This window comes from Bos javanicus, chromosome 16, assembly GCF_032452875.1.
Source record: "Bos javanicus breed banteng chromosome 16, ARS-OSU_banteng_1.0, whole genome shotgun sequence".
NCBI lineage: Eukaryota > Metazoa > Chordata > Mammalia > Artiodactyla > Bovidae > Bos > Bos javanicus.
Genome location: NC_083883.1, coordinates 46,270,470 through 46,296,608, shown reverse-complemented (window position 1 = coordinate 46,296,608; position 26,139 = coordinate 46,270,470). Strand labels below are relative to the sequence as shown.

The 26,139-nt window shown below is 41.7% G+C and overlaps 1 protein-coding gene and 1 long non-coding RNA gene across 2 annotated transcripts in view; both read left to right on the top strand.

Annotated features, from left to right (window-relative positions):
- Nucleotides 1–10,349, top strand: part of PER3 (period circadian regulator 3) — a 54,082-nt gene extending 43,733 nt beyond the window's left edge. The window contains 5 exon segments of the mRNA XM_061382865.1: nt 1,038–1,170; nt 1,625–1,749; nt 2,335–2,502; nt 8,415–8,660; nt 9,350–10,349. Of these exon segments, the coding sequence (XP_061238849.1) occupies nt 1,038–1,170; nt 1,625–1,749; nt 2,335–2,502; nt 8,415–8,660; nt 9,350–10,143 (1,466 nt within the window). The 3' untranslated portion in view covers nt 10,144–10,349.
- Nucleotides 10,350–21,001: 10,652 nt separating this feature from the next.
- On the top strand, nt 21,002–25,440 carry LOC133227848 (uncharacterized). Its single transcript, XR_009729974.1, has 3 exons — nt 21,002–22,777; nt 23,784–23,846; nt 24,060–25,440. It is a non-coding gene; the product is annotated as an uncharacterized LOC133227848 (long non-coding RNA).
- Nucleotides 25,441–26,139: the final 699 nt, after the last annotated feature.

Below are 26,139 nucleotides of genomic sequence, written 5' to 3'. Positions count from 1 at the left end.
TGGTTTCACTTATATGTGGAATCTAAAAAAAAAAAAAGCTCATAGATACAGAGAATAAATCAGTGGTTGGATAAGACTCCTCTACTGGCTGTGTCTTCTCTACAGAAAGTTCTTCAGTGCTCCAGCCTGTGGTCTTTTTTCTCTCTATATACCTCTGCTATCCGATTTGGTAACCACTGGCACCCCACTCCAGTACTCTTGCCTGGGAAATCCCATGGACGGAGGAGCCTGGTAGGCTTTCGTCTCTGGGGCCACTAAGAGTCAGACACGACTGAGCGACTTCACTTTCACTTTTCACTTTCATGCACTGGAGAAGGAAATGGCAACCCACTCCAGTGTTCTTGCCTGGAGAATCCCAGGGACGGGGGAGCCTGGTGGGCTGCCATGTATGGGGTCGCACAGAGTCGGACTCGACTGAAGCGACTTAGCAGCAGCAGCAGCCACATTTTGCAATTTAAATACAAATAAGTTACAAATAAATAAAACGTAATATGTAGTTCCTCTTTTGTTGTAGCCACACTTCAAGTGCTTGGTTGCTGGATGTGGTGTTACTGGCTACCAGGTTGGACAGTATAGATAAAATACCATTCTGTCATCATAGAATGTTCTCTTGGATACCAATTCAGCACAGGCAGTGCCACGCACTTTCTGTCACCACACATAAGAACGCACTGTGTCTGTCACCCCCTGCTTAGTGATACCAGGATCCATCAGTTGTAGAGGTGGTAACATTGTAAAAGTCCCCATCAGCCTTTCACCTTTCACCTGTTTGTTCCTTGATAATCTTTGCCTGAAACATTTATTTCACTCCTTTTTTAAAAGGTAAAAATGCAGTTGTTCATGTAATTGTTCTGTGTGATATCTTTCTATATCTGCTCATTTAGATCTGAGCTCATTTTTAATAGCTATATAATATTGATCATGTCTATTCTAAAGTACCGTATATCTATCCTAAAATATCATGATTTAATTTTGCTAAATAAGTACATGTTCTCAAGAATATATTTTTAATTGAACATCCTTTCATTCTATTTCAGATGAGCAGAAGACCTCTTCTTCCTTACAGACAGTGAAAAATAATAGCATGTATACTGAGTCCTGTGAGGATTTGAGAAAGGTTCAGCATAGCCCATCCTATCAGCAGATAAACTGTATTGATAGTGTTATCAGGTATGAGACACAAGTTTTGATAATGTGTTAGTTTTTCCAGAAGTGTGTGTTGTCACTATGGAGCCTTTATATCGTTTTTAAGAGCTGTTGTCTTGATTTTTCACCAGCTATTGTCTTGATATTTCACTATAGATCAGTAGATACATGCCACCTACAATTCATAATAAATTGAACAGTTCAGGGGATCCAGAAAGTTAGAAGATGCTTCCCTTCTTTGAATATAGTTGAGAAGACAAGACCTGTGCTCATAAGAATTAAGTTGTGAAAATCAATGCAAGACCATAGAAGGGAATATATAAGAATCCCTTGATGGGGGCCCAGATGGTCAGGGAAGACTTCACCCAAAGAAGACAGTGAAATATCCCAAACAGAAATGGCATAAGAAAAGCAGAGAGGTGAGAGGTGCCCACGTTGGGGGCAGGTAGGAATACATGGCCGAATTATTAATATGCAGGTACCTGAAGAGCTACCACATCCCAGCTTTGAAGAGGAAGTGTATCTCCTCTACAAATACAACTTCCTCATCCTCAGAAGAGGACAGACAAAGCCACAGAGCAGATGACATCCAGGCACTGCGAGGTGAGAGGGGTGTCTTCTATAGTTAGATCAAGAGAGCCACCCCTCTCTGTTTGTTTTTCATCTTTTTTTTTTTTTTAAGCATTTTAAATAATTTATTTGTCTTATTACTTCAGGCTGCACTGGTTCTTCCTTGCGCTCGTGGGCGTTCTCTAGTCGCGGCGAGCAGGGGCTTCTCTGTTGCAGCGCTTGGGCTCTCATTGTGGTGGCTTCTCTTGTTGCGGAGTGCAGGCTCCAGGCACGTGGGCTTCAGTACCTGCAGCTCATGGGCTCTAGGGCTTGCAGGCTCAGTAGTTGTGGCTCACGGGCTTAGTTGTTCTGCGGCATGTGGGATCTTCCCAGACCAGGGATCGAACCCGTGTCCCCTGCATTGGTAGGTCAATTCTTAACCACTGAGCCACCAGGGAAGCCCTGATTTTCTTTCATCTTTTGCCTTTAATTATTTCATTGCAATCACAAACAATCCTAGTTTCATATTGCCTCTACATGACCAGTAGATTTTAACTTATCGGGTATAAATGTAAACTCTTCAGGTTTTTAATATGAATTTCCTGTTGGGAATTTTTCTTTTCACTATGACATCACCAGCTGTTTTTCAGATCCCAGCTGTACCTGCATCAGAAATGGCCACTAATGGGCAGTCCACAGACGCTGAAGGAGGAGCTCCGTGGACCCTGAGCACAGTGACTCTGAGCCTGGACACAAGCCAGGGCAGCTCCAGCAGTGTCCTTGTCGACATCCCACCACCAGACTCAGGTACCATGGTAGCCTTTACTTCAGAATACATTCAACGTTAAATACAACCATTGTAAGAACAAGTCTTTAATACCATTTACTTAGTAAAGATGTTTAAGATGGATTTTTTTTTTCAGGTAAAGTGTTTTTGGAAATATCATCACGTTTATAATGGTCAGTATATTTTGGACTGTATCTGCTAGTTATGTCATTGGCCAGTCAACTCTTCTGACACGTGTGAAGTTCCTAGGATGGTACCTGGTCTCTAGTAGTAAGCCATCAATTAGTCTTCACCATTATTAATGCAATTATTGTTGAGACTGCCTTGGGTCACTTTGTTGCTGACCTTGAAAGAGTGTGTTCATTTTGAATTTGGACTGCATCGGTGACTAGGTGGATTATACATATAAACACACTCAAATTTTTGTATTGGTCTTGTAAATGAGGAGTGTATGTTTGAAGCTCTCTTCCTTTAACATAGTGACTTAGTAAATTATTCTGATTTTTATTCTGTTTTGCTCTCACCTGCCCTTTTGACTTTTGCATTCTTCATAAGGATTTGGTAGGTAAGGAAATGGTGATAAACATGTTCAGTCAGGTTTCAGATTGTGTCTAACTTATCTTTCCTAGTCTTCAGTGGAATATAAGTGAACATGTGCTGAGCTGTTACTGTATACCATCCCCTGTCCTTAGTTCTTCATATAAATTAATTCTCTTAATCCTCATGCCACCCTTTGAGACGGAGAGCATTATATTGACAAGTGGACTGTGGATGGTGGGAAAAGACCAGAGAAAGACACAGCTATTGTGAGATTAGTTTATTTCTATATATTTTTCTATTATTTCTAATTAGTCACAGGTAGACTTTTATTGGAATTGAACTAGTCCCTCAGGATGAGAGCAGATGCATATCTTTTAGTGTATGTGTTCTTAATACTTCAGATACCCACGTGGGTACGGAGCAGTCAGTGACACAATCAGTCCATGCAAGGTGGGGTCTTACCTGATACAGAAACCTCTTTTTTTGACTGCACCACTAGACTTTGTATATTTTGGTCTTATGTTAATACTACTTTGAAAGAATTCATATTGAAATCTGTATGTTTTCATTTAAGGAATAATCAGTATTTACTGATAATTATTTCTCCTGATCTTACACCAGTCTTAGCATCTGCAGGTCCACCTCTTTATTCTAAGGAGAGAAAGCAGAATCAAAGCCCAAATGTCTTAAGCTGCATCTGTCTTTTGCTTTCTGGGAAGCCCATATTCCTTGGGTTTACACCATATTCTGATGATGTGTTGGGACACCCAGTGCAGCCAAATTTTAAAAAATGAAGCAGAAGAAAGGAAATAAAGATCAGAGTAAAAATCTTTTAAGTAGAAAACAGAAAAATAATAGAGAAAAATAATAAATTTTTAAGCTGGTTCTTTGCAAAGAGCAATGAAATTGATCAAACTCTGGTAAGCCTGATCAGGAAAAAAAAGGGAAGATATAAGTTATCAATTTCAGAAATGATAGAGGAAACATCCCTAGAGATCCTACCATCACTAGATATCAAAAGAATAACAACTGAACATTATAAACAAGTTTTCCCAATAAACTTGACAACTTAGACAAAATTGACCAATTGTTTGAGAGATACACACTAAAGTCACTCAAGAGGTAGAAAGCCTGAATAGCCTCATATCTATTTAAAAAACTGAATTTGTTGATAAAAAACTTCTCCAACAAGAAAACTCCAAGCCCAAATGGCTTCACTAGTGAGTTTGAGCAAACATTTAAGGAAAAAATAATATCAATTCTGTAATTCCCTGACCAGGGATTGACCCAGACCTCTGGCGTTGGGTGTGCAGAGTCTTAACCACTGGACAACCAGGGCAATTCCTGCTTATTTTTGTTTTACCTTACTCTTGGTTTTTGAGTTTCTTAAGATGGAAGCTGAAGTCATTAATTTCAGACAGTTTTCTTCCTTAGTGGATTTGAGTGTAAACTTTCCTTTTACTCTCAGCTGCATTTCACACATTTTGATGTATTTTGTTTCATTTTCATCATGTTCAAATGCTGCCTAATATTCCTTTTAATATTTTCTTTGAAATATTTTATATTTTCATATGTATCATCATATATTAGGAAGCATTTAGAGATATTCCATACTTCTTTATTGATTTCTAATTTAATCCCATTGTGATCAGAGAAAATACAAAACTTGAACTCTTAAATTTATTGAGACTAGTTTTATGGTCTACAATATGGTCTATCTTGGTAAATGTTCTGTATTCACTTGAAAAGGATGTTTATTTTGCCTCTGTTGGGTTGAATATTCTATCAGTGTATAAACTAGGTCAGGTTGGTTGATAGTTTGTTCAGTTATTCTCTGTCCACTGATTTTCTGAATACTTGTTGTACTTCAGAAGGGGTGTTGAAGCCTCTGGCCATAATTGTGGGTTTGTCTATTTCTCATTGCTGTTTGATTGGTCTTTGCTTTGTGCATTTTGAAATTGTCTTAATTTGTGCGTGTTGTTGTTGTTCAGTCGCTAAGCTGTGTCTGACTCTTTGCGACCCCATGGGCTGCTGCACGCCAGGCTTCCCTGTCCTCCACCATCTCCCAGAGTTTGCTCAAACTCATGTCCATTGAGTCAGTGATGCCATTCAACCATCTCATCCTCTGTCACCCCCTTCTCTTCCTGCCCTCAATCTTTCCCAGCATCAGGGTCTTGTTTAGAATTGTTTTGTCCTTTTGATTAATTGATTCTTTTATCATTGTGAAATGTCTTCTTTATCTCTTGTATTTTCTTTCCTCTAAAGTATACTTTGTCTATATTAATATATTCACTCTAGCTTTTTTTTTTTATAATCTGATATTGTTTTCTAACCTTTTACTTTTAACCTATGTATGTCTTGGTATTTAAAGTGGTGTTTATTTTAGTAGTTGCTTTAGAGTTTATGGTGTATGCATTTAATTTTTCACAGTCTGTCTTCTAGAGATATTATACCACTTCATGTATAAAAAACTTAAAATACTATACTTCCATTTACCCACCTTGGTCTTTGTCTGTTGGCATATGTTTCTACATGTGTTAGAAATCCCACCCTATGTTGTTATTATTTTGTGTAATTATTATCTTTTAAAGTGTTTATCCCTTTATTCATCTCTCAGTGTTTCTCATTCCTTTATGTAGATTTATCTGGTATCATCCTTCTTCTGCCTAAGGCATTCCTTTTATGTCTCTTGTAGTACAGGTCTACCAGTGATGAATCCTTCACATTTTTGTACATCTGAAAGTGTCTTTATTTCACGTTCATGTTTTAAACACATTTTAACAGATCGGAGAATTCTAGGGTGACTGTTTATCTTTCAGTACCTTAAAGATGCTGCTCTACTGAGTCCTCATTTGCATCGTTTCTGACAGGAAGTCTTCTGTCATCTGTATTGTTTGCATATATGTGCAGCTTCTGGCTGAACGTAAGCTTTTCTACTCATCACTAATTTCGATGGTCTGATTTTGACGTTCCAGGATGTAGTGTTCTTCATGTTTTTTATACTTGGAGTTTATTCGGCTTCTTGGATTTGTAGGTTTATTGTTTCCATCAAACTGAAAAAACTTCTTCCCTTATTTTTAAAATATTTTTTCTGTTTCCCCTCTTTCTGGGACTCAAGTTACATGTATATAGGCTGCTTGAAGTTGTGTCACAGTCCACTGATGCTCTGTTCATTTAAACTTTTTCATTTTTTAGGTCTTTGTTTCATTTGGGGACAGTCTCTATTGCTGTGTCTTCAGGTTCACTAGTGTTTTCTATTGTAAAATCTGTCATTATTTCCAGTCAGTAGCTTTTCCATCTCACATATTATAGTTTTCATTTCTAGAAGTTCTATTTGAGTCTTTGTAATATCTTCCATGTCTTTATATAGCATATTTAAAATATCTTCCCTGTGACTGTATGAAATACATTATAACTGTTAATGTTCTATCTTCCAGTTCTAATTCTCTCCCAGCCCAGGGTTGATTTTGCATGGTTAATTTTTCTCTTTTTTGTGGGCTGTATGTTCCTGCTTCTTCGCATGCCAAGTAGCCTTTGACAGGATAGCAGATACTGTGAATGGGTGCTGAATATTCCTATTAACATTGTTGAGCTTTATTCTGGGGCCCAGTTTAGCCTCATGGAAACAGATGGATCTTCTCAGGCTTTGCTTTTAAAATTGCTTAGACAGGAACAGAGCGGTGCAGGGAGGTCTAGTTCTTCTCTGCTACTGAGGCAAGACCCCTAAGAGTGTTCTACCCAGTGCATATGGGTTATGAGATCTTCTAGTCTGGCTGACGGGACGGAGCCCTGTTCTCCACCTGCTGTGAGCTTCAGTCTGATCCTTTCAGGTGATTTTTTTCCTCCCATGAATGAACTGCTGAGGACTTGGGGGTTCCCTACAGCTGTCTGGAGGCCTCTCGTGTGGCTGTCCCCTCCACTCATCTTCCTGAACTCCAGCCACTGTGACCTCCCCATTCTCTCAGCTCTGTCTCTGCCCTCAGGGAGCCCACCTTGTTCCTCACTCTCAAGGCAGTAGCTAGGCAGGCCTGAGGTTCACCTTGTTTCCAATCCCGTAGGATGTTTTGTGTCTCAGAAATTATTGTTTCACATATGTTGTGCCTTCCTAGTTATTTCAGGTGGGAAGGTCAGTCCAGTCCCTGCTCGTCCATCGTAGCCCTCTGTCCAGTGTGTTGACTTAGACTAGTCAGAGCCCATTTCTGGAAGTGTAGTGGGACCAAGCCTACCCACACCTCAGTACCACATAGCAGAGGAGAGGGGGAATGGAGGCTGGGAGGGCCACCAGAGTCTGCTGTAAAATCTCTTGTACCTGGAAGAAGTAATGTTTAGAAGCAACCCAGCATTTGTCTACAGGTGGTTATGGGCATCCCTGTGGCTCATCAGTAAAGCGTCCACCTGCCAGTGCAGGAGACATGCGTTTGATCCCTGGGTTGGGAAGATCCCTGGAGAAGGATATGGCAGTCCACTCCAGTATTCTTGACTGGGAATCCTCTGGACAGAGGAGGCTGGCCGGCCACAGTCCATGGGGTCCCAAAAAGTCAGACACAACTGAAGCAACAGCATGTGGCATGCATGCACGTAAAGTGGAATCCTACATGATGTACTGATAAAAGGGATATTGTTAAATGAAAAAACACACTGCAGCTTAGTGTACAAGATTATATGCCTTTTGGGTAAAAATGAGGAAGAGGGATAAGAGTCTATATCTGTACTTATTTACAGATGCTTAAAGAAAGTAGATAAATAAGCAAATAAAAGGTTTTCTGTGGGGAGAATAAATGAGAACTAGGCAGGTGTTACACAAGGTTGGGGAGAAGCTACTAAATGTCTAACACATGTTAATTTTTAAACCACATATTTATATTACATATTAAAAGATTAATCCAGAGATAACAATTTTTCAAAGAATTCATGGAGATAAAAAATATTTACAATGAAAGCGGGATCTAAATAAATGTGTGCACATTGAGCATTACAACTCTAAAATGTATGTAAGTAAGTAAGTGAGAGTCACTCAGTCGTGTCCAACTTTTTGTGACCCCATGGACTGTACAGTCCATGGAATTCTCCAGGCCAGAATATTGGAGTGGGTAGTCATTCCCTTCTTCAGGGGTTCTTTCCAATACAGGGATCAAACCCAAGTCTCCCACATAGCAGGCAGATTCTTTACCAGCTGAGCCACAAGGGGAACCCAAAATGTATATATAAGTATGCAAAGAGTGTAAAACAAGGCTGAAAAATAAAAATGTACCTGCTGAATTGATGGAGGTTTTATGTTCCAGCCATTGTAATGATTGTAAAAATTTATTGAAAGGCAGTTAAATTAGTGAAAGTAAATAAATGCAAAATAACCAGTTGGAGTTAAAATTAAATCTGTCTTCTTCCACTTCAGCGGAATTGACTCCAGCAGAGCATGTACCGCTGGCCTGTGAGCCCTGGACTCTCAGCACACACCCAGCTCCGCTGGCCGCAGAAGCGTTTAAACACTCAGGGCTCACAAAGGCTGTGCTGTCAGCCCACACACAGAAGGAAGAGCAGAGCTATGTAGATAAATTCCTGGAGAAGATTCTGTCATCACCCTATAGCTCCTATCTTCAGCAGGAAAGCAGAAGCAAAGCTAAATACTTGTATGTTCAAGGTAGTTAAATTTAAAAAAATATATTCCATATAAACCTAGGAAAATGGTACTGATGAACATATTTGCAGGGCAGCAGTGCAGATGAATACATACAGACTTGTGGACGTGGGACGGAGGGAGGGAGGGAGAGAGGGTAGCACTGAAGCATATACACCACCAGGTGTGAAACAGACAGCTAGTGGGAAGCTGCCGGATAGCACAGGGGGCTCAGCCCAGTGCTCTGCAACAGCCTAGAGGGGTGCGGTGGGAGTGTGGGAGGGGGTTCAAGAAGGAGGGGATATACATATGGCTGATTTGCATTGTTGTACAGCAGATACCAATGCAACATTGTAAAGCAATTATCCTCTGATTACAAATAAATTAAATAAATATATATATATATTCCATTTAGCAACAGAGTTATCAAGTTTAGGAATCATACATGAGTCCTGGAAGATGTAGAATGAAGTGTAGGATGTTGGCTTGTAAGAAAATGGCCGAGAGATGCTGAAATGGGGTTTACTTTATAGCAACAGCTTGTATCCAGGATCTCATCCATCTTTCTAGGTCTACTTTCTGTCATTCCTGTAGTGGACATGGTTATTATTGACCAATGTTTATTCCTTGTAATGTGCTTACAACTACCTGTCAATGGAGTCCTTCTGTTCTGGGTTAGTTTTCTGTAACTGGTCTCCCTCTTTATCCTGCAGGAGGTTCTGCTTCCAGGCTGACACGATCAGCTGGTTGCAAAAAGGGGAAACACAAGCGTAAGAAGCCTCTTGTGTGGTTGGATGGCAGCAGCGCCAAGGATCACTTCTGTCCCCACCAGGATGGACAGCCCTGGTGCCCCTCCTCCGCCTCCGGTCCCCATGCCTCTGGCCCCTCGCTCCCAGCCACAGTGATGGTTCCCAGCCCAGCCCCTGGCCTCATCCCAGCTCTTCCCCTCCCAGCCACGACCTCCCTTGGCAGAGAACACGAAGCTTCGATAACTGTACTGCCAAGGCTGCCTGAGCCACCTTTGCCTAGCAGCCTGCAGTGTTTCCCAGCTCTGCCTTCTGCTTACTTCTACACTTTTGTGAACATCTTCCTACATGACCCCTCTCTCTCTCCCCTCCCGTCACTGTCATTCTCCCCATATGCCTTCTTGGGAGCAGCACCCTCTTCTGAAATACTCTCTTCAGTATCAGCAGTGGCTCCAAACCCGGGCCCACCATCTTCAACCGTCAACCCAAGGAGCAGAGAGGAGAAGTGGGACACACGGAATGAAGGACACCCCCTCATTAACTCAGGGAGCAGCTCCATACTCCAGCTTGACCTCCTGCAGGAGGACAGGCCCCGATCCTGTGCATCCCCAGAAACCGTGTGTGTAAGTGATGCTAACTTCCAACACACGAACGAGAAAGTAACTGTGCATCCTCTTATTAAAATTAAAGTTTTTGTGCTGAAGCTCAAGATGAATGACCTGGTCTGCATTACAGCTGAGGGTAACCTTCATTACAGCTGAGGTTAAGACTTTGTTCTACAGAAACACACGGTATTCCCTCCTGACTCCATTTAAAAAGCTGCAGTGAAAGGATTTTCTATGTCCTGAATTCTTACATACTTTGCTAGGTTTTCCCCCAAGTGCTATCTTTCAAACTTTATTTGTGAACTGGATTTCCCCTCTGCTTTAAAATTTGATATCTAGGCATTAAACTTAAATGTTCATTACCTAGAAAATATGTGTTCTCTTACCACTGGGGTTAGGGACTATTTAGATTAGGAGCAAGCCATACTGACAAGACATAAATTGAACAGTTTCACTTTTTCAGACATAATTGTGGGATAGCAGGTCTGTATGGGGAGAGCTCCTCTCTGTCATTATTTATCAGTAAAGTAGGCAGTTTATAGTTTTATACTGATACATATAAATTTTATATGAAAAAATTTGTCACTTTCCTTTAACTTTTCATCTCTTTATGTAAAAAGGCCTTCTCAGATTTGTCAGTTTAAACTCTGGGGCAAGACTTTCCTATATTTAGATATAGGATCCAAGACAAACGTAAGTATTTTCACTAAGGTTTTCTTCAGTCCTCACTTCAAGGTATAACCTTTTTTTTTTTTTTTTTTTTGGTATAACCACTTTTAACAAATGTTCAGAATCTGATGATCTAGATCAAGAATCAGGGATCTTCCCGAGCCAGGGATTGAACCCGGGTCTTCTGCATTGCAGGCAGATTCTTTACTATCTGAGACACCACAGAAGCCCTGGAACGTGCTCAGAAAGCAGTAGTGAACCTCCCTGGTGGTCAAGAGGCTAAGGTTCCGTGCTTCTGGTACCGGAGGTCTGGGTTCCATCCTGGATCAGTGAACTAGATCCCTTCTCTGGTGGCTCAGACAGTAAAGCATCTGCTTATAACGCGGGAGACCCGGGTTCAATCCCTGGGTCGGGAAGATCTCCTGGAGAAGAAAATGGCAACCCACTCCAGTATTCTTGCCTGGAAAATCCCATGGATGGAAGAGCCTGCTAGGCTACCGCCCATGGGGTCACAAAGACTCAGACACGACTGAGTCACTTCACTTCACTTGTGTGTGTGTATATACATATATACACACACACACAAGCCGTATCTTTAACATTATATGCAAAGGAACTTTGACCAGGTTCTTGGGGACAGGCTGAAAATGTTTTACTTCTCAGTTATGTATTGATACGTACTTTTTTTTTTTCTGTTTAACATGTGAAGTTGAAGATCTGCCAGTTATTCTATAATATGATGCTTGAGATGTTCAGTCTCTTTCCTTGTGTTCTTACTTTCTAGCAGGGTCTCCATGGCAGCAGTGGGACTAAGATAGATGGTTTTACTACCAAGAAACCATCCATAGCATCACTGCACTCAGTGTCTCCACCAGGAACGGGCTCTGCAGCATCAGATAGTAGCTCAAAATGACATATTCTTCATACCCCATGGTTAGGAGGTTACTGTTTAATGGGCTTTCAGGTGTTGGCCCTGGTATGAAAGTAAAATATTTTTTTTTCTTTTTGTAAACTGTATTGGGGTATATTTATATACAATAAATTCACTGCATTTAGGGGTACAAAATAAGAATTCTGACAAGGATTTACAGCAGTGTAACCACCACCACAGTCACCATACAGAATGTTTCCACCACCTGGAAACGTTCTTTGATTCACTGCAGTCAGAGTCCGTCCCTGATCCTCTGGCTCTTGGCAGGCACTGATCCACTTTCTGTCACTTTAACGCTGCTCTTTCTGTAATTTCACATAGATTGAATCATCCAGCATGCAGTCTTTTGTGTCAGGGTTCTCTTGAGTTAGCAGAGAGCTGCTGAGATTCATTCATATTGTGCATATCAGTAATTTGCTCCTTTTTATTGCCAAGTGGAATTGCATTGTATGAATAGCCATTCACCAGTTGATGGTTTATTCAGTTGTTTCCAGTTTGGGGCTATTAAGAAGAACACTGCTGTGAACATGTAAGTGTGAGTCTTTTTGTAGACATATGTTGTCATTTTTCTTGGTTAAATACCTAGGAATGAAATTGCTAGGTCACATGGTAAGTTTATAGTTAACTTTATAAGAAACTGCAGACTGTTTTCCAAAGTGGCTATACTGTTTGCATCACTGTCAGCCACATATAAAAACTCCAGTTTACAACATGTCCGGGCCAACACCGGACATTGTCCATCATTTAAATTTTAGCCATTCACGTAGATGTGCACTGAAAAACTCACTGTGGTTTTAGTTTGCATTTGACTATTGATTCATGGTGTTGGCTGTCTTCTTGTCTACTTATTTGCCATCCAGATGTGTTCATATCTGTTGCCCATTTGTGGGGGGCTTGTTAGTTTTTTTTATTGAGTAGTAAGATTTCTGTGTGTATTCTGGATACAAGTCTATTATCAAACACTCGTTTTTCTTCCCTGTGTGTGGCTTGTCTCTTTGTTCAGTTTTTTATCTTTATCTTCATTTTGAAGAGCAAATGTTTTGATGAGGTTCAGTTCATCAACATTTTCTTTTATAGGTTGTGCTTCTTGTGTCTTTTTAAAGACATTCATGCCTGATTTGAAGTCACTAAGATGGCCTACTGTTTTCTCTTGGAAATTCTACAGGTTAAGCTTTTATAGCTAAGTCTGTGGTCCATTTTAAGTTACTTTTTATGTATGAGGTGAGCTCACCTCCTTCCACAGGCAAACTAAAATTGCAGCTGTTTCCAGAACACCTATCAATAAAAAAGATCAGAATCTACATCTTCTATTGGACATCGCTGGTGGTCTAGTGGTGAAGAATCAATCCACCTGCCAATGTATGGGACACAGGTTCAATCCCTGGTCCAGGAAGATTCCACACGCTGAGGGGCAGCTGAGTCTGGAAGCCACGGCTACTGAGCCCATGCTCTAAAGCCCACGAGCTGCTACTACTGAGCCCACACGCTCTTAGAGCCTGAGCTCTGCAACAAGAGAAGCCTCTGCAATGAGAAGCCTGTGCACCACAACCAGAGAGTAGCCCCCATTGTCAACAACTAGAGAAAGCCCGCAGGCAGCAGTGAAGGCCTAGTGCAGCCAAAAAAATTTTTTTTCAAAAAAATAAAGATCTTCTACAACTAATGATATAAAGAAGGAACCATGAGACTGGTAGGTGGTGGGAGTCACAGTATAGTCAAGACCCATATTCCTCAGTGGGTGACTCATGAATGAAAGAGTAATTGCAATTGCAAGGCTGTCCCCAATGAGCATGGGGTCTGATCCCCATGTTGATCCCCACAGCCTGGGCATCCTTCTCCAGGAAGATGAGCTCTCAGAATGTTTGACTTTGTCAGAGGGGTGTGGGAAAGAGAGACCCCACTCTTAAAAGGTGCACACAGACTCTCACATACTATAGGACCCAGGGCAGAAGCAATAATCTGGAAGGAGCCTGGATCAGACCCACAGGCTGAAGTTGGAGAGTCCCCTAGGAAGCCAGTCCCTTCTCTAGGGGATCTTCCTGACCCAGGGATCAAACCCGGATTCCCTGCATTGTTGGCAGATTCTGTACAATCTGAGCCACCAGGAAGCTCCCCAGAGGCAGGAGCCAGTTAATGGGAGCTCACCCTCAAGGATATAAGCACTGGTGGCAGCCACTTGGGGGCACTCATTCTACCACATGGACTCCCTTGCTGGCTAGTGCCATTTTGGAATCTTCCTTCTAGCATATTGGCCTCCAAACCCAGCCTCACCCATATCCACTGGCCTTAGGCACCAGTGCTGGGACATTTCAGGCCAAGCAACTAACTGAGCAGGGACACAGCCCCACCCAAGAGCAGACAGGCTGCCTTAAGACCCCTAAGTTCACACCTTTCCCTGGACATGACTGCCCACCAAGGGGCCAAGGGCCAGGCCCCACACACCCGTGTGCAGGTACTAGACCTGGGACACCCAGGACCCTACACACAGAGACCCTGGGATCCAGCTTCTCCCACCAGCAGCAGGCACCAGACCCAGAATCTCCTGCCTCAGCCACCAGCAAGCCTGCTCTAGCTGCAGGCCCAGCCTCACCCACCAGCAGACAAGCACCAGTGCAGGAGAGAGGCAGTCCTGCAGCCTGTGGACCTAGGTCTCATGTGAGCAGGCCAGCACCAACATTAGGACCAGCTAGGCCCTGGCCCTGTCCACCAGCAGGCCAGCACAAGCTTCAGGATACCCTGGACCCTGCAGCCAGCTGTGTCAGGTACCAGCCCCACCCACTGGCAGTATGACATTAGCTCTGGGACCCCTGGGTCCTACAGCCAGACTCCAGGACACATCTCTGCCTGCCAGCAGGCTGGCAGGATCTCCCGGACACTGACTCCACCCACCAGTGAATCAGCACTCACCCCAGGGCACCCATCTCAGCCCCTTGGTGCTGTCCAGGTGCCTTGTGGTCCTTGCAGCCTTGGCAAAAGACAAGGCCTAGGAACCAACCAGACGGGGGGATAAACAAGCCTACCAGACCACCCATGGTAGCTAGCCTTCCACAACAGAAGGATCCCAGCAGCTCACCTATGGGTCAGTCCTAGAGCAAGCATACAGCTCTCGTCACCAGAGGGGAGTGTGCTTCTGAGACACCAGGACATCTCCTACAAAAGGCGACTTCTCCAAGATCAGGAAACGTAATCAACCTTCCAGATACATAGACATGAAAACAGCAATTTCGGCAAAATGAGGCAACATAGAAACATGCTCCAAGCAAAGGAACAAGATTTAAACCCCAGAAGAGCTAAGTGAAATGGAGATAATCAATCTACCCAGGAAAAAGTTCAAGATAATGACTATAAAGATGGTCAGAGAACTGGAAGAAGAATGGATAAACAGAAAAATTCAAAGTTTTTAACAAAGAATTAGAAAATATAAAGAACAACCAAACAAAGATGAAGAATACAATAACTGAAATGAAAAATAACACCAGAAGGAATCAATAGTAAACTAAATGATACAGGGGGACTAGGCCAGTGAGGTGGACGACAGAGTAGTAGTAATCACTGAAGCTGAATAGAAAACAGAATAAAAAGATGTAAGGACAGTCTGAGACATCTGAGACATCTCCCAGGAATACTAATATTCACATTATAGAGGTTACAGAGGAAAAAAGGAGAGAAAAAGGATTACAGAATATACTTGAGGACGTAATAGCTGAAAATAGCCCATTTTAACCTCGTCCCAGGTTACTGGGAAAGGAAACATATACAAGTCCAGGAAGAAAAGAGTCCCAAACAGAATCTACCTAAAGAGAACCACACCAAGGTACGTTGCAATTAAAATGGCAAAAATTAATGATAAATAGAGAATATAAAGAAATAATAGCTGGGACTTCCCAAACATGGGAGAGGAACTGAATGTATTAATAAAAGTCCATGAAGCTAAGAGAATACCTAATTACTTCAATGAAAAAATACTTTCTTTTCCAAGACACATTATATTAAAACTGTCAAAAGTCAATGGCAAAGAATTTTAAAGGCAACTAATGGGCAAAGGATAATAACTTACAAAGGAACACCCATTTGGCTGTCAGCAGTTTTCTCAACAGGAACTCTGTAGGCCAAGAGGAAGTGGAATGACATTCTCAAAATACTGAAATATAAGAACTGTCAGCTAAGACTATCCAGCAAAGCTGTCCTTCAGATATGAAAGAGAAATACTTTCCCAGACAAACAAGAGTTGAGGAAGTTTATCACCGCTAGACCTGCCTTACAAGAAATGTTCAAAGAAGCTCTTCTGCCTGAAACGAAAAGGCCAAAGTACACAAAACCTTGAGTGAGGTATAAATAGAATCAGAAAATCCCAACTCAGTCAGAATAGATTTTTAGACACATTGTTAGAGCATAAAAGTTAAAAGGAAGGAAAGCAGTAAAAACAACTAAAGCTACTTCAGTTGGGTAACAGACTCATAACATCAAAGGGGATCATTTAAGACAACTTCCCCCATGAAAGGGGAAGAGGAAAAGGACAGACCCATATAGGTAAGTGAAGATGAGATGCTATCAGCATACAAAGGGCTATTTTATTTATGAGGTATTTTATGAAAACCTCATGGTAACCACAAAAATCCAGAGCAGAAATCTGAAACCAAAAAAAAAAAAGAGAGGAAATGGAGAAAAACATTATAGAAAACCACCAAACCAAAATGTCAGACAGAAACACAAGGAAAAAGAAACAATGGGGGAAGAGAGCACGCAGAAAACAAAAGATTAATAGGCCGTACTAAATCCCCATTTGCCAATAATCACCATATGGGTAAATGAATTTGTCAATCAAAAGACACAGCGTGGTTGGAGTACTACAAAGCAAGACTCAACTATATGCTGCCTCCAAGAGACCTGTCCCAGCTCAACAGAAAAACAGACGCAAAAGAAAGGATGGAAAATGGTCCTCCAAGCAGATGGCACCCAAAAGAGAGTTGTGTGGCCATACTTGTATCAGACAAAGTAGACTTCAAAAAAAGGTGATGAGAGACAAAGATGGACGTTATATAATGATAAAGGGGATGAGTCATCAGGAAGACATAACATTTATTAATACTTATGCACCTAGCATAGGAGCACTCTTTGCAACCCCATGGACTGTAGCCCACCAGGCTCCTCTGTCCATGGGATTCTCCAGGCAAGATTACTGGAGTGGGTAGCCATTTCCTTTTCCAAGGGATCTTCCTGACCCAGGGATCGAACCTGGGTTTCATGCATTTCAGGCATATTCTTTACCATTTGAGCTACCAGGGGGACTTTAAAACTCCACTTACATCAATGAATAGATCATCCAGACAGCAAGGATGTATTGATGGATGTATGTGGTCAACTCAAATGCAGTAGAATACACATTCTTCTCAAGTCCATATAGAACTTTCTCAGGGATAGTTCAAGTCACAAGGCATTAAAGAAGATGGAAATCATATCCTGCCTTTTTCCCCCAATTACAGTGGTATGAAAGTAGGAATTAACTATGAGAAGACAGCTGAAAAACTCACAAATATGTGGAGACTGAGGTGGCTCAGTAGGTAAAGAATCTGCCTGCAATGCAGGAGATGCTGGCAGACACAGGTTTGATCCCTGGGTCCGAAGATCCCCTGGAGGAGGAAATGGCAGCCCACTCCAGTGTTCTTGCCTGGAGAATCCCATGGACAGATGAGCCTGGAGGTCTGCAGTCCATTGCAAAGAGTCAGACATAACTGAGTGACTTGAGCACAAACAACATGTTACTGAACAACTATTGAGTCAAGAAATCAAAGGAGACATTAAAAATTACCTGAAGACAAGTGAAAATATAACATATCAAAACCTATGGGATGCAGGAAAAACAGTACTAAGAGGACGGTTTATAGCAATCCAAGCCTACCTCGGGAAACAAGAAAAATATCAAACAGTCTAACTTTACACCCAAAAGAACTAGAAAAAGAAGACTAGATGAAGCCCAAAGTCATTAGGAGGAAGGGCATAAAGATCAGAGAGGGAAGAAATGAAATTGAGATAAAATTGACAAACCTTTAGCTAGGCTTACTAAGAAGAAAAAAAGGACAAAGCTCTGATAAATAAAACCAGAAGTGAAAGAGGAGAAATGCAGTGATACTACAGAAATACAAAGGATTAGATGAGAATACTATGAACAGCTATATGCCAATTACCTGGACAGCCTAGAAGAAATGGAGAAATTCTTAGAATCACATAACCTGCTAGGACTAAATCATGAAGAGATGGTAACCCACTACCATCAGACCAGTCAAGTAAACCAATCACTAGTAAAGAGAATAAAACAATCATTGAAGATGTTGCAAAAAACAGAAGTAAAGGGCCAGACAACTTCTCAGGTGAATTCTATGCCAAACATTCAAAGAAGGTTTAATACCTCTACTTTTCAAACTCTTCCAAATAATTGAAGAGGGGGAAACATTTTCCAGCTCATTTTACAAGGTTGTCATTACCTGATGCCAAAACCAGACAAGGACAGCACACATACACAAAGAAAATTATAGGCCAGTTATCTCTGATGAACATTAATCCTCAAGTGTGAAAGTCGCTCAGTCATGTCTGACTCTTTGTGACCCCATGGACATACATGGAATTCTCCAGACCAGAATACTGGAGTGGGTAGCCTTTTCCTTCTCCAGGGGATCTTCCCAACCCAGGGATCTAACCCAGGTCTCCTGCATTGCAGGCAGATTCTTTACCAGCTGAGCCATATATTAGCAAATACATTTAAAGGATCATTTATTATGATCACTCCAGTATTCTTGCCTGGAGAATCCCATGGACAGAGGAGCCTGGCAGGCTATACAGTCCATGGGATCACAAGAGTCGGACACGACTTAGTGACTGAACCACCACCACCACCACATTATGACCAAGTGGGATTTATTCCAGGGAAGGAAAGATGTTTCAGCATCTATAGATCAATCAGGGTGAAATAATGTAGCTAACAGGATGAAGGATAAAAATCATCTCAATAGATGTAGTAAAAGCATTTGACAAGATTCAATATCTGTGATTTAAAAAACTCTCTAAAATGAGTATAGAAGGAACATGAAAGTGTTAGTCACTCAGTCACACCAGCTCTTTGTGACCCCGTGGACTGTAGCCCTCCAGGCTCCTCTGTCCATGGAGTTCTCCAAGCAAGAATGCTGGAGTGGGTAGCCGTTCCCTCTCCGGGGGTTTTCCCAACTGAGGGAAAAAACCTGGGTCTCATGCATTACAGGCGGATTCTTTACCGTCTCAGCCACCAGGGAAGCCCTAAAGTTCCATTTTCTCTCCATTGTTGACTTCTCGGCTATTCTTTTTTTTTTTTTCCTTTAAAAAAATTATTTTAGTCATTGCTGTAGGATTTATACATATGTCTTCTACTTATCACAGTTTACACTGTTCTTTCACTTTTTGTCTTAGAACTTTAAAACAGAGTACTTCCATTTCGTCCACTTGTCTTTTGTGCTAAGTAAAATGTGTCATACATTTTATTTCAACATGTATTACAAGTCCTACAGTAAAAATGTTGCTGTTTTTGGCTTTAATTACCTTTCAAAGAGATTTTTTCTAATGAGGAAAAATGTCTTTTATATTTATCCATACACTTATTTTTAAAAAATTAGGTACTTTGTTTTGTTTTAATTGTTCCGAAGTAAATGAGAAGGACCCGGAAGAATTAGATGCAGGACAGGAAAGGAATGATCTATGAGGCTCCATAGCAGCTGTAAAGGGATGGGCCTTGGCATGGATGGGTGGCTTCTCTGTTTTAATAGGAGGGCAATGAAGAGAGAATGCACATATGAGTAAATCTGTGTTTGGCATCAGGGTAATGAATTTCATTTCTCATGGCTTCCTTTTCTTTCCTTATAAGTGAGACTGAGGAAGGAAATAGGGATCAGAAGATAATCCTGCTCGAAACAGTGCACTGACCAGAGAACTGTACCAGGATTACAGGCTTTCTGATGGTCCTTGGGTGATGATGAATTTACTGCAGAACCAATGTACCCTGTTCCGTGTGACTTGCTCTATCTTTTGGCAACTTGGATTCAGATAAGAATGGAATTAATAAGTAGCTTTATCAGAGTTGACATTTTGATATTGTGGGAAATTAAAGGGAAAAAGAGTCAGGTATGGCAGAGTGTTACTGAGTGATAGGCTTTGGGCTCTAAGCAGAATGACTAAAGCTCTGTTCCAGATTTGTAGTTGGAACAATTGAACAAGCAAAGGAGAAAGTGGAGCTGAGATGCAGCAGTTATGGGTGATGATGAGAAAGGCAGTATGACCTTGAGGAGCGGATAGTTCAGGAAGACTGAGAAGGAGATCTTGGAAAGATGGAGGAACGGGAAGGCCGAGGTGACCTGGGATGACGCTGGGCTGGGTGGTGAAGGACACTACCAGCTAGTCTCCCAGGTCTGTGAAGACTGAGGATCAGCTTGGCAGATCAGCCTCTGACGGGTATTTCCTAATTTGGCTTTCTTTGTTGTTGTTGACTTTTGATAGGAAGCAGTGACAGCAGTATAAACTCTGCTCCTAGTGATGATTCTTCAGAAATCTCTCAAGATGGGCAGCAATCTCAGGACGTACAGAAAAAAGAACCATTTCCTAAGTTAGCTGAAGAGTCCATCTGGAGAATGATAAAGCAGACACCTGGCCGCATTCTAATGATGCATCAGGTGCCTGGGAGGTAAGAAGCCCGTTGGAAGACCCCCCTTTATATAAGTGTTCTGGGGTTTCTTGTGTTTTTTAATACAAAGTGATTTTAACATTTTTATACATATCCTCAGAGATATGTATTTTCAAATTCATTGATTTGAAGTCAAATGGTGAGTGATTTCTTAAAACAATGGTTGTGGTGGAAGTGGATACAAATGTTATATGTCATAAGGTGAAAACAAAGAGAGGCAGGGCTTTCCAAGATGGCTCACAGGTACATGAACTATTTTTAGAGTCTGGGCTTTTTTTTCTCATTCTAAAAGAAGAGAAGACCTAAAGGAAACCTGTTTCTTCCATATGACTCATTAAAACTCTATGCAGGTGCTTTCCATCAAGAAGAAGAGGTCTAGCTTTACCAACGTGACAAATGAGTCAGTTTGTGTTTTTTCAATGTGAGATATGAAGTCATACTTTAATGAGAGATTTGAAGTATGTTCAAACCAAAATGAAGTGTTGGTCTTGGATGACAAGATAAGAACCCTGTGCCTTATTTAGGACTGTGAAGCTTTTGTTTGTCCCCTTGTTTTCAGGGTTAAAGAAATTGTACTGAAAGAAGACGTAGAGAAGCTGGAAAGCATGAGATGGCAGCAGCCACAGTTTTCTCCAGGGCAAAGGGAGGAGATAGCCAACGTGCATTCTTGGATTCAGCGCCAGACGATCCCTCAGGAAATAGACACCCAGGTAAGCACAGCAATGACAGCTGTCATGTGCTGATGGCTTTGTGCTGGGCAGTGTTCTGGGCTCTAGCTGTATCCTTGTCCCTTGGCTTCGGCAGGGGATTGGTTTCAGGACTCCAGCGGCTTCCAAAATCCACGAATGTTCAAGCCCCTCATGTGAAACAGCATAATATGTGCATGTAACCTGTGCACATCCTCTTGAGGCTTCCCTAGGGGTTCAGACAGTAAAGAATCCCCCTGCAGTGCAGGAGATCTGGGTTCAATCTCTGGGTCAGGAAGATCCCCTAGAGAAGATCCACTCCAGTATTCTTGCCTGGAGAAGTCCATGGACAGAGGAGCCTGGTGGGCTGTAGTTCCTGGGGTCACAGAGAGTCAGACACAACTGAGTGACCAACACTTTCACTTTACGTCACTATGTAATCCTCCCATACATCCTAAATCATCTTCAGATTACTTATAATACCTAATCCACTGTAAATGCTGTTTATACTTGTAAATTCAACGTGCATGCTATGTAAATAGTTGCCAGTGCATGGCAAATTCAAGTTGTGCCTTTTAGAACTTTCTGGAATTTTTACCCCCAAATGTTTTGGATCTGTGGTTGGTCGAATCTGTGGATGTGGAGCATGCAGATACAGAAGGCCCACCATGCATTGCATTATTCCACTGGAAACCTTACTTCTCACAACTTCCTCTGTGGGAGGTGTTATTACCCCAACTTTACCAATAGCAACAAAGTGAGGCCTTGTATATCACGGATCAAATTTCAGTCCCGGTAAGGATGTGGAACCCTCTAGTGCTGACTGGACTACGTCATTTTATGTAAGGACATGAGCATCCATAGATTTTCACAGCCTCAGGAGCCAAGCCCCCTGCATAAACTGAGACACAGCTGTGTAAGTTCACACAGTTCATCGGATTTTAAATACAGGTCTTTTTGGCTCCAAGTGGTTTTTTCTTCCACCAGTTGGAATGTTATGGGTCAATTAGGAATAAACACACGTGGTTTGATCCATGCTTGACTGGAGAGGAGAGTATAAGATTTGCATGTCAAGTACACATGCACATTTGAGAAGAGTTCAAACTCAATATGTTGGATTCATGCCAGAGGTAGGATTTCTGTGGGTAGAGTATATGAAGAATGAGCCCCAGAACAATTCAAGCAAAAGTATTTAAATGATTACCATCATTTACCTTCTAATAATGAAGAATGAAGTATAATCGTCTTATTAAATAAATATAGTTAAATAAATTAGTTAAATTAAATAAATAGTTAAATATAGTATAAATAAATAATAGATAGTCTTATTAAATAAATTATGTGGGGGAATTAGACATAGGTTGCTAGGCCGGCATTTTACTGACTTTAGAACTTTGCAGATGACTTGACATCAACTAACCTACCTACTCTTGTTCTCCTTGGGAGGGCTGTGTCACCTGCGGACGCAGAGACTCAGCTGGTGATACTGTAGACACCATGGTCCGGATCCAATAGAAGCAGCAGCCGAGTGACTCTGAAGAAGGACCTGCACTGCCTCTCCAGACCTGTAGGGCTGCTCCTCCTCCCTGTGATTCTCTGTGAACCCTTGCAGCTTAAGGGACCAAGAAGCTGTCATTGAATGTTAAGGCTTTCCCTTCTTGATTTTTTAGCAGACATCTTTTTCCTGAAGCAGACATTGTATATAGACTCTTTCACTCCTCCTTTTTCCCAATGTGTTTAAACTGGCGAATAGACTCTTCTAGTTTATTAGCTGTCCTCTAATGAGACTGGATGGCCTCTAAAAAGGTATGTGTACACTTCATTGCAGGTGTCACCCCAAATAAATTGTAATTAGGAGTATAGCAAGAAAAAGCCCAAACATTAGCCTCATTGGTTTTGTTCTGTTGTTACATTGAATCATCTCCTGCCCCACAGTAGAGACTTGAAGAAGTCCCTACTAGAGGTCACGTACCTTTCCCGACAGTCTCCATAAGCACGTTGCCCTTGCCTGGTCTTCACATGGTGACATGTGCCTCCACAGTTAAGTGCCAACATTCCAGAGTTCTCACAACACAGGCCACTCCAGCATTTACCAGTATGAAAACATATAGCTCGTTGGTATCCTGGAAATTCCTGGTTTTTAGGGTTGAACTTTGACGTTCATTCTTATAGATGCTTTTCCTTTTGATTTTCTGCCTTCCACTGAAATCCTGGAAGTCTTCTCTTAAACATAGATCAGCTTGGGCTTCCCTGGTGGCTCAATGGTGAAGAATTCACCTGCCAGTGCAGGAGACATGGGTTTGATCCCTGATCCACGAAGATCCCATATGCTGTGGAGCAACTAAGCTTGTGTGCCACAACTATTGAGCCTGTGCTCTAGAGGCCAGGAGCCACAACACCTGAAGTCCACATGCCCTAGAGCCTGTGCTGCGCACCGAGAGAAGCCACCACAATGAGAAGCCCATGCGCCGCAGCTAGAGAGTAGCCCCCACTCACCATGACTGGAGAAGAGCCCATGCAGCAACCAAGACCCAACACAGCCATAAATAAAATAAATAAATATATATATTTTTAAATCGATCAGCTTACTGTGGGCTTATTCCTTGAAGGGTGTAAATTAGCTTTTGCATGTGTAATGTTAAAAACAAAAGGGCTTCTAGCTCAATCATCTTCTGACTCATCTGTTTTTACATTTTAAAATGATTGTAAACATTTTTAAAGTTATATAAGTTCTTATATGTGTGTGTTTAAATGTTGTCCTATCAAAACTAACAATTCACTCTTTCTCTTTTTCAACCAATTTATGCAAAAGGAGGTCTCTCCATCCCTGCAAGAGGTCTCATGGCCACTGTCTTCTCTTTGCCCCTAAATAAAGGTGAGTGTTGCCCTTAAGTAGGGGTGAGGGGTCTCTGGGAGGGCCCTAGCCAAGGGGGGTGCCCAGTTTGCCACAAATCAGGGCTTCCTGGGCCTGCTATAGTCGTTCTCCTGAGTAGCACATGAGTTGTTCACTTGATAAGTCAGCCCTCTTCTTAGAGAGTTGATGATTCCTTCTCAAATCTGAAATGGTGTCTTATTCACACCCGTGCAGGTCAGAACCGGGAATAGAAGAAAATGAAGACCCCAGTAACCTTTTCTCATTTAAATAACATGCAACAAACTAACTTACTTTTCTGCTTTTGTTGTTGTGTTTTTTAGGAAAATGCTTCTTCCTTTCTTATAGCTTTTTATAAAATACTATAATCATATGATCATAATCAGGAGAATCGACCTTTCTATCCATGATACTGAGACTCAAGCCCTCATAGATTTACTTTCTAAAGTAGAAGAGTTGGCCCTTGGTATCTGCAGGGAGTTGGTTATAGGACCGCCGCAGATACTAAAATCTATGGACACTCAACGTCCCTTCTATAACAGGAAGGTTCGCCAGCTCTCTGTACCCGTGGGTTCTGCATCCAGAGTTCTCTACCCTCCCCGATTCTTCCCACCTCGATCACAGGGGCTGGCTGTAGTTTCCAGAAGGCACTTCTTTCTTTAACTGTCAGAACCCCTTTGAAATGATGACTGTGACTTTTCTAGAATGTTCTCACTTGAAGCCGTTTCATGCCCATATTCCTATCTTAGGCTTAGAGAACTCTCGTGTTCTGCTCCATCTTGATTGTTAAATGATCTCTGAAGCCCTCATTGCTTTGGTTAAGTTGTGTGATATTTTTGCCCTTGGTGAAAAATCAAATTTTAAACAGTGAACCAGCCTGGATATTGTCATGGATAGAATCACTGCAGCCTTCTGTGCTGATGACCGTTTTAACTTGTGTAAATCAGAAATGACACGGAGCAGTCAGAGGACCATTCTGCATGTGCGTATGCACTTTTTTAGTCCAAGCCCTCTTTCAGATTTCTTTCTGGATGTTTGTTTTCTTGACAGTTAACTGTTTCTTTGCCTTACTACACATTTAGGCTCAATTTAAAATTGGTGCTTGTTGTAAGCAGAGCTATAAAACCAGTTATAGTTTTGGTGTTTTGGTAAATAGCTGAGCTGGTATATTTAGAAATGACCATGATGCTTCTGCTTCTGGGGATGAGCAGAGAAGGCTCAACAGTGCCGGCCTCTCCCCACCACAGGGGCTCCACCCAACTGTAAACTGTCATTCAAGTTTAGTAACTTTTTGTATTGATGCCTGTAGAAATCAGTAATAAAAATGTGTACTACAGGTTTCCATGTTTACATAAATGTTACCAAAAGGCTGTGTTTTGTTGGATAAGAGGTCAGAATTTATGAACAACACATGCTGTGTGAATGGAATCATTTTACAATTAAGTGCAACTTCATCATAACTCGAAAGGTAAATTTAATCCAAATGGAAATTTTGAATCAGCTAAGTTTATCATTGTGTGGATTTCCCTGTTTTTAATGGTTATTAATATTTTAATCTGGTGTCTTTTTTAAAAACAATAAACGGTGTACATGTAAAGCTTGAGAAGTTTTCTTGCACTGCATGAACAAACCTTTGCCCCAAATACATAAATCACTTATATTATTGAGAAGTATTTCCTGAGTTTGAAACACACTGCAGACTGCTCACGTTAGGGTCATTCTGCACACATGTCCGTGTCATCTCTGTGTCTGAGCTCCTTCCCAATGACAACATGGCACTTGGTCCTCCTTTAAGAACTGGGCTTTCACTATCTCCTGGAGTTTGCTCAAACTCATGTCCGTCGAGTCAGTGATGCCATCCAACCATCTCATCCCCTGTCACCCACTTCCCCTCCTGCCATCAATCTTTCCCAGCATCAGGGTCTTTTCCAGTGAGTCGGCTGTTTGCATCAGGTCACCAAAGTATTGGCGCTTCATCTTCAGCATCAGTCTTTCCAATGAATGTTCAGGGTTGATTTCCTTTAGGGTTGACTGGTTTGATCTTCTTGCTGTCCAAGGGACTCTCGAGAGTCATCTCCAGCACCACAATTCAAAAGCATCAATTCTTTGGCACTCAGCCTTTATGGTCCAACTCTCACATCCATACATGACTACTGGAAAGCCATAGCTTTCACTCCATGGACTTTGGCAGCAAAGTAATGTCTCTGCTTTTTAATACAGTATCAGGGTTTGTCATAGCTTTCCTTCCAAGGAGCAAGTATCTTTTAATTTCATGGCTGTAGTCACTGTCCGCAGT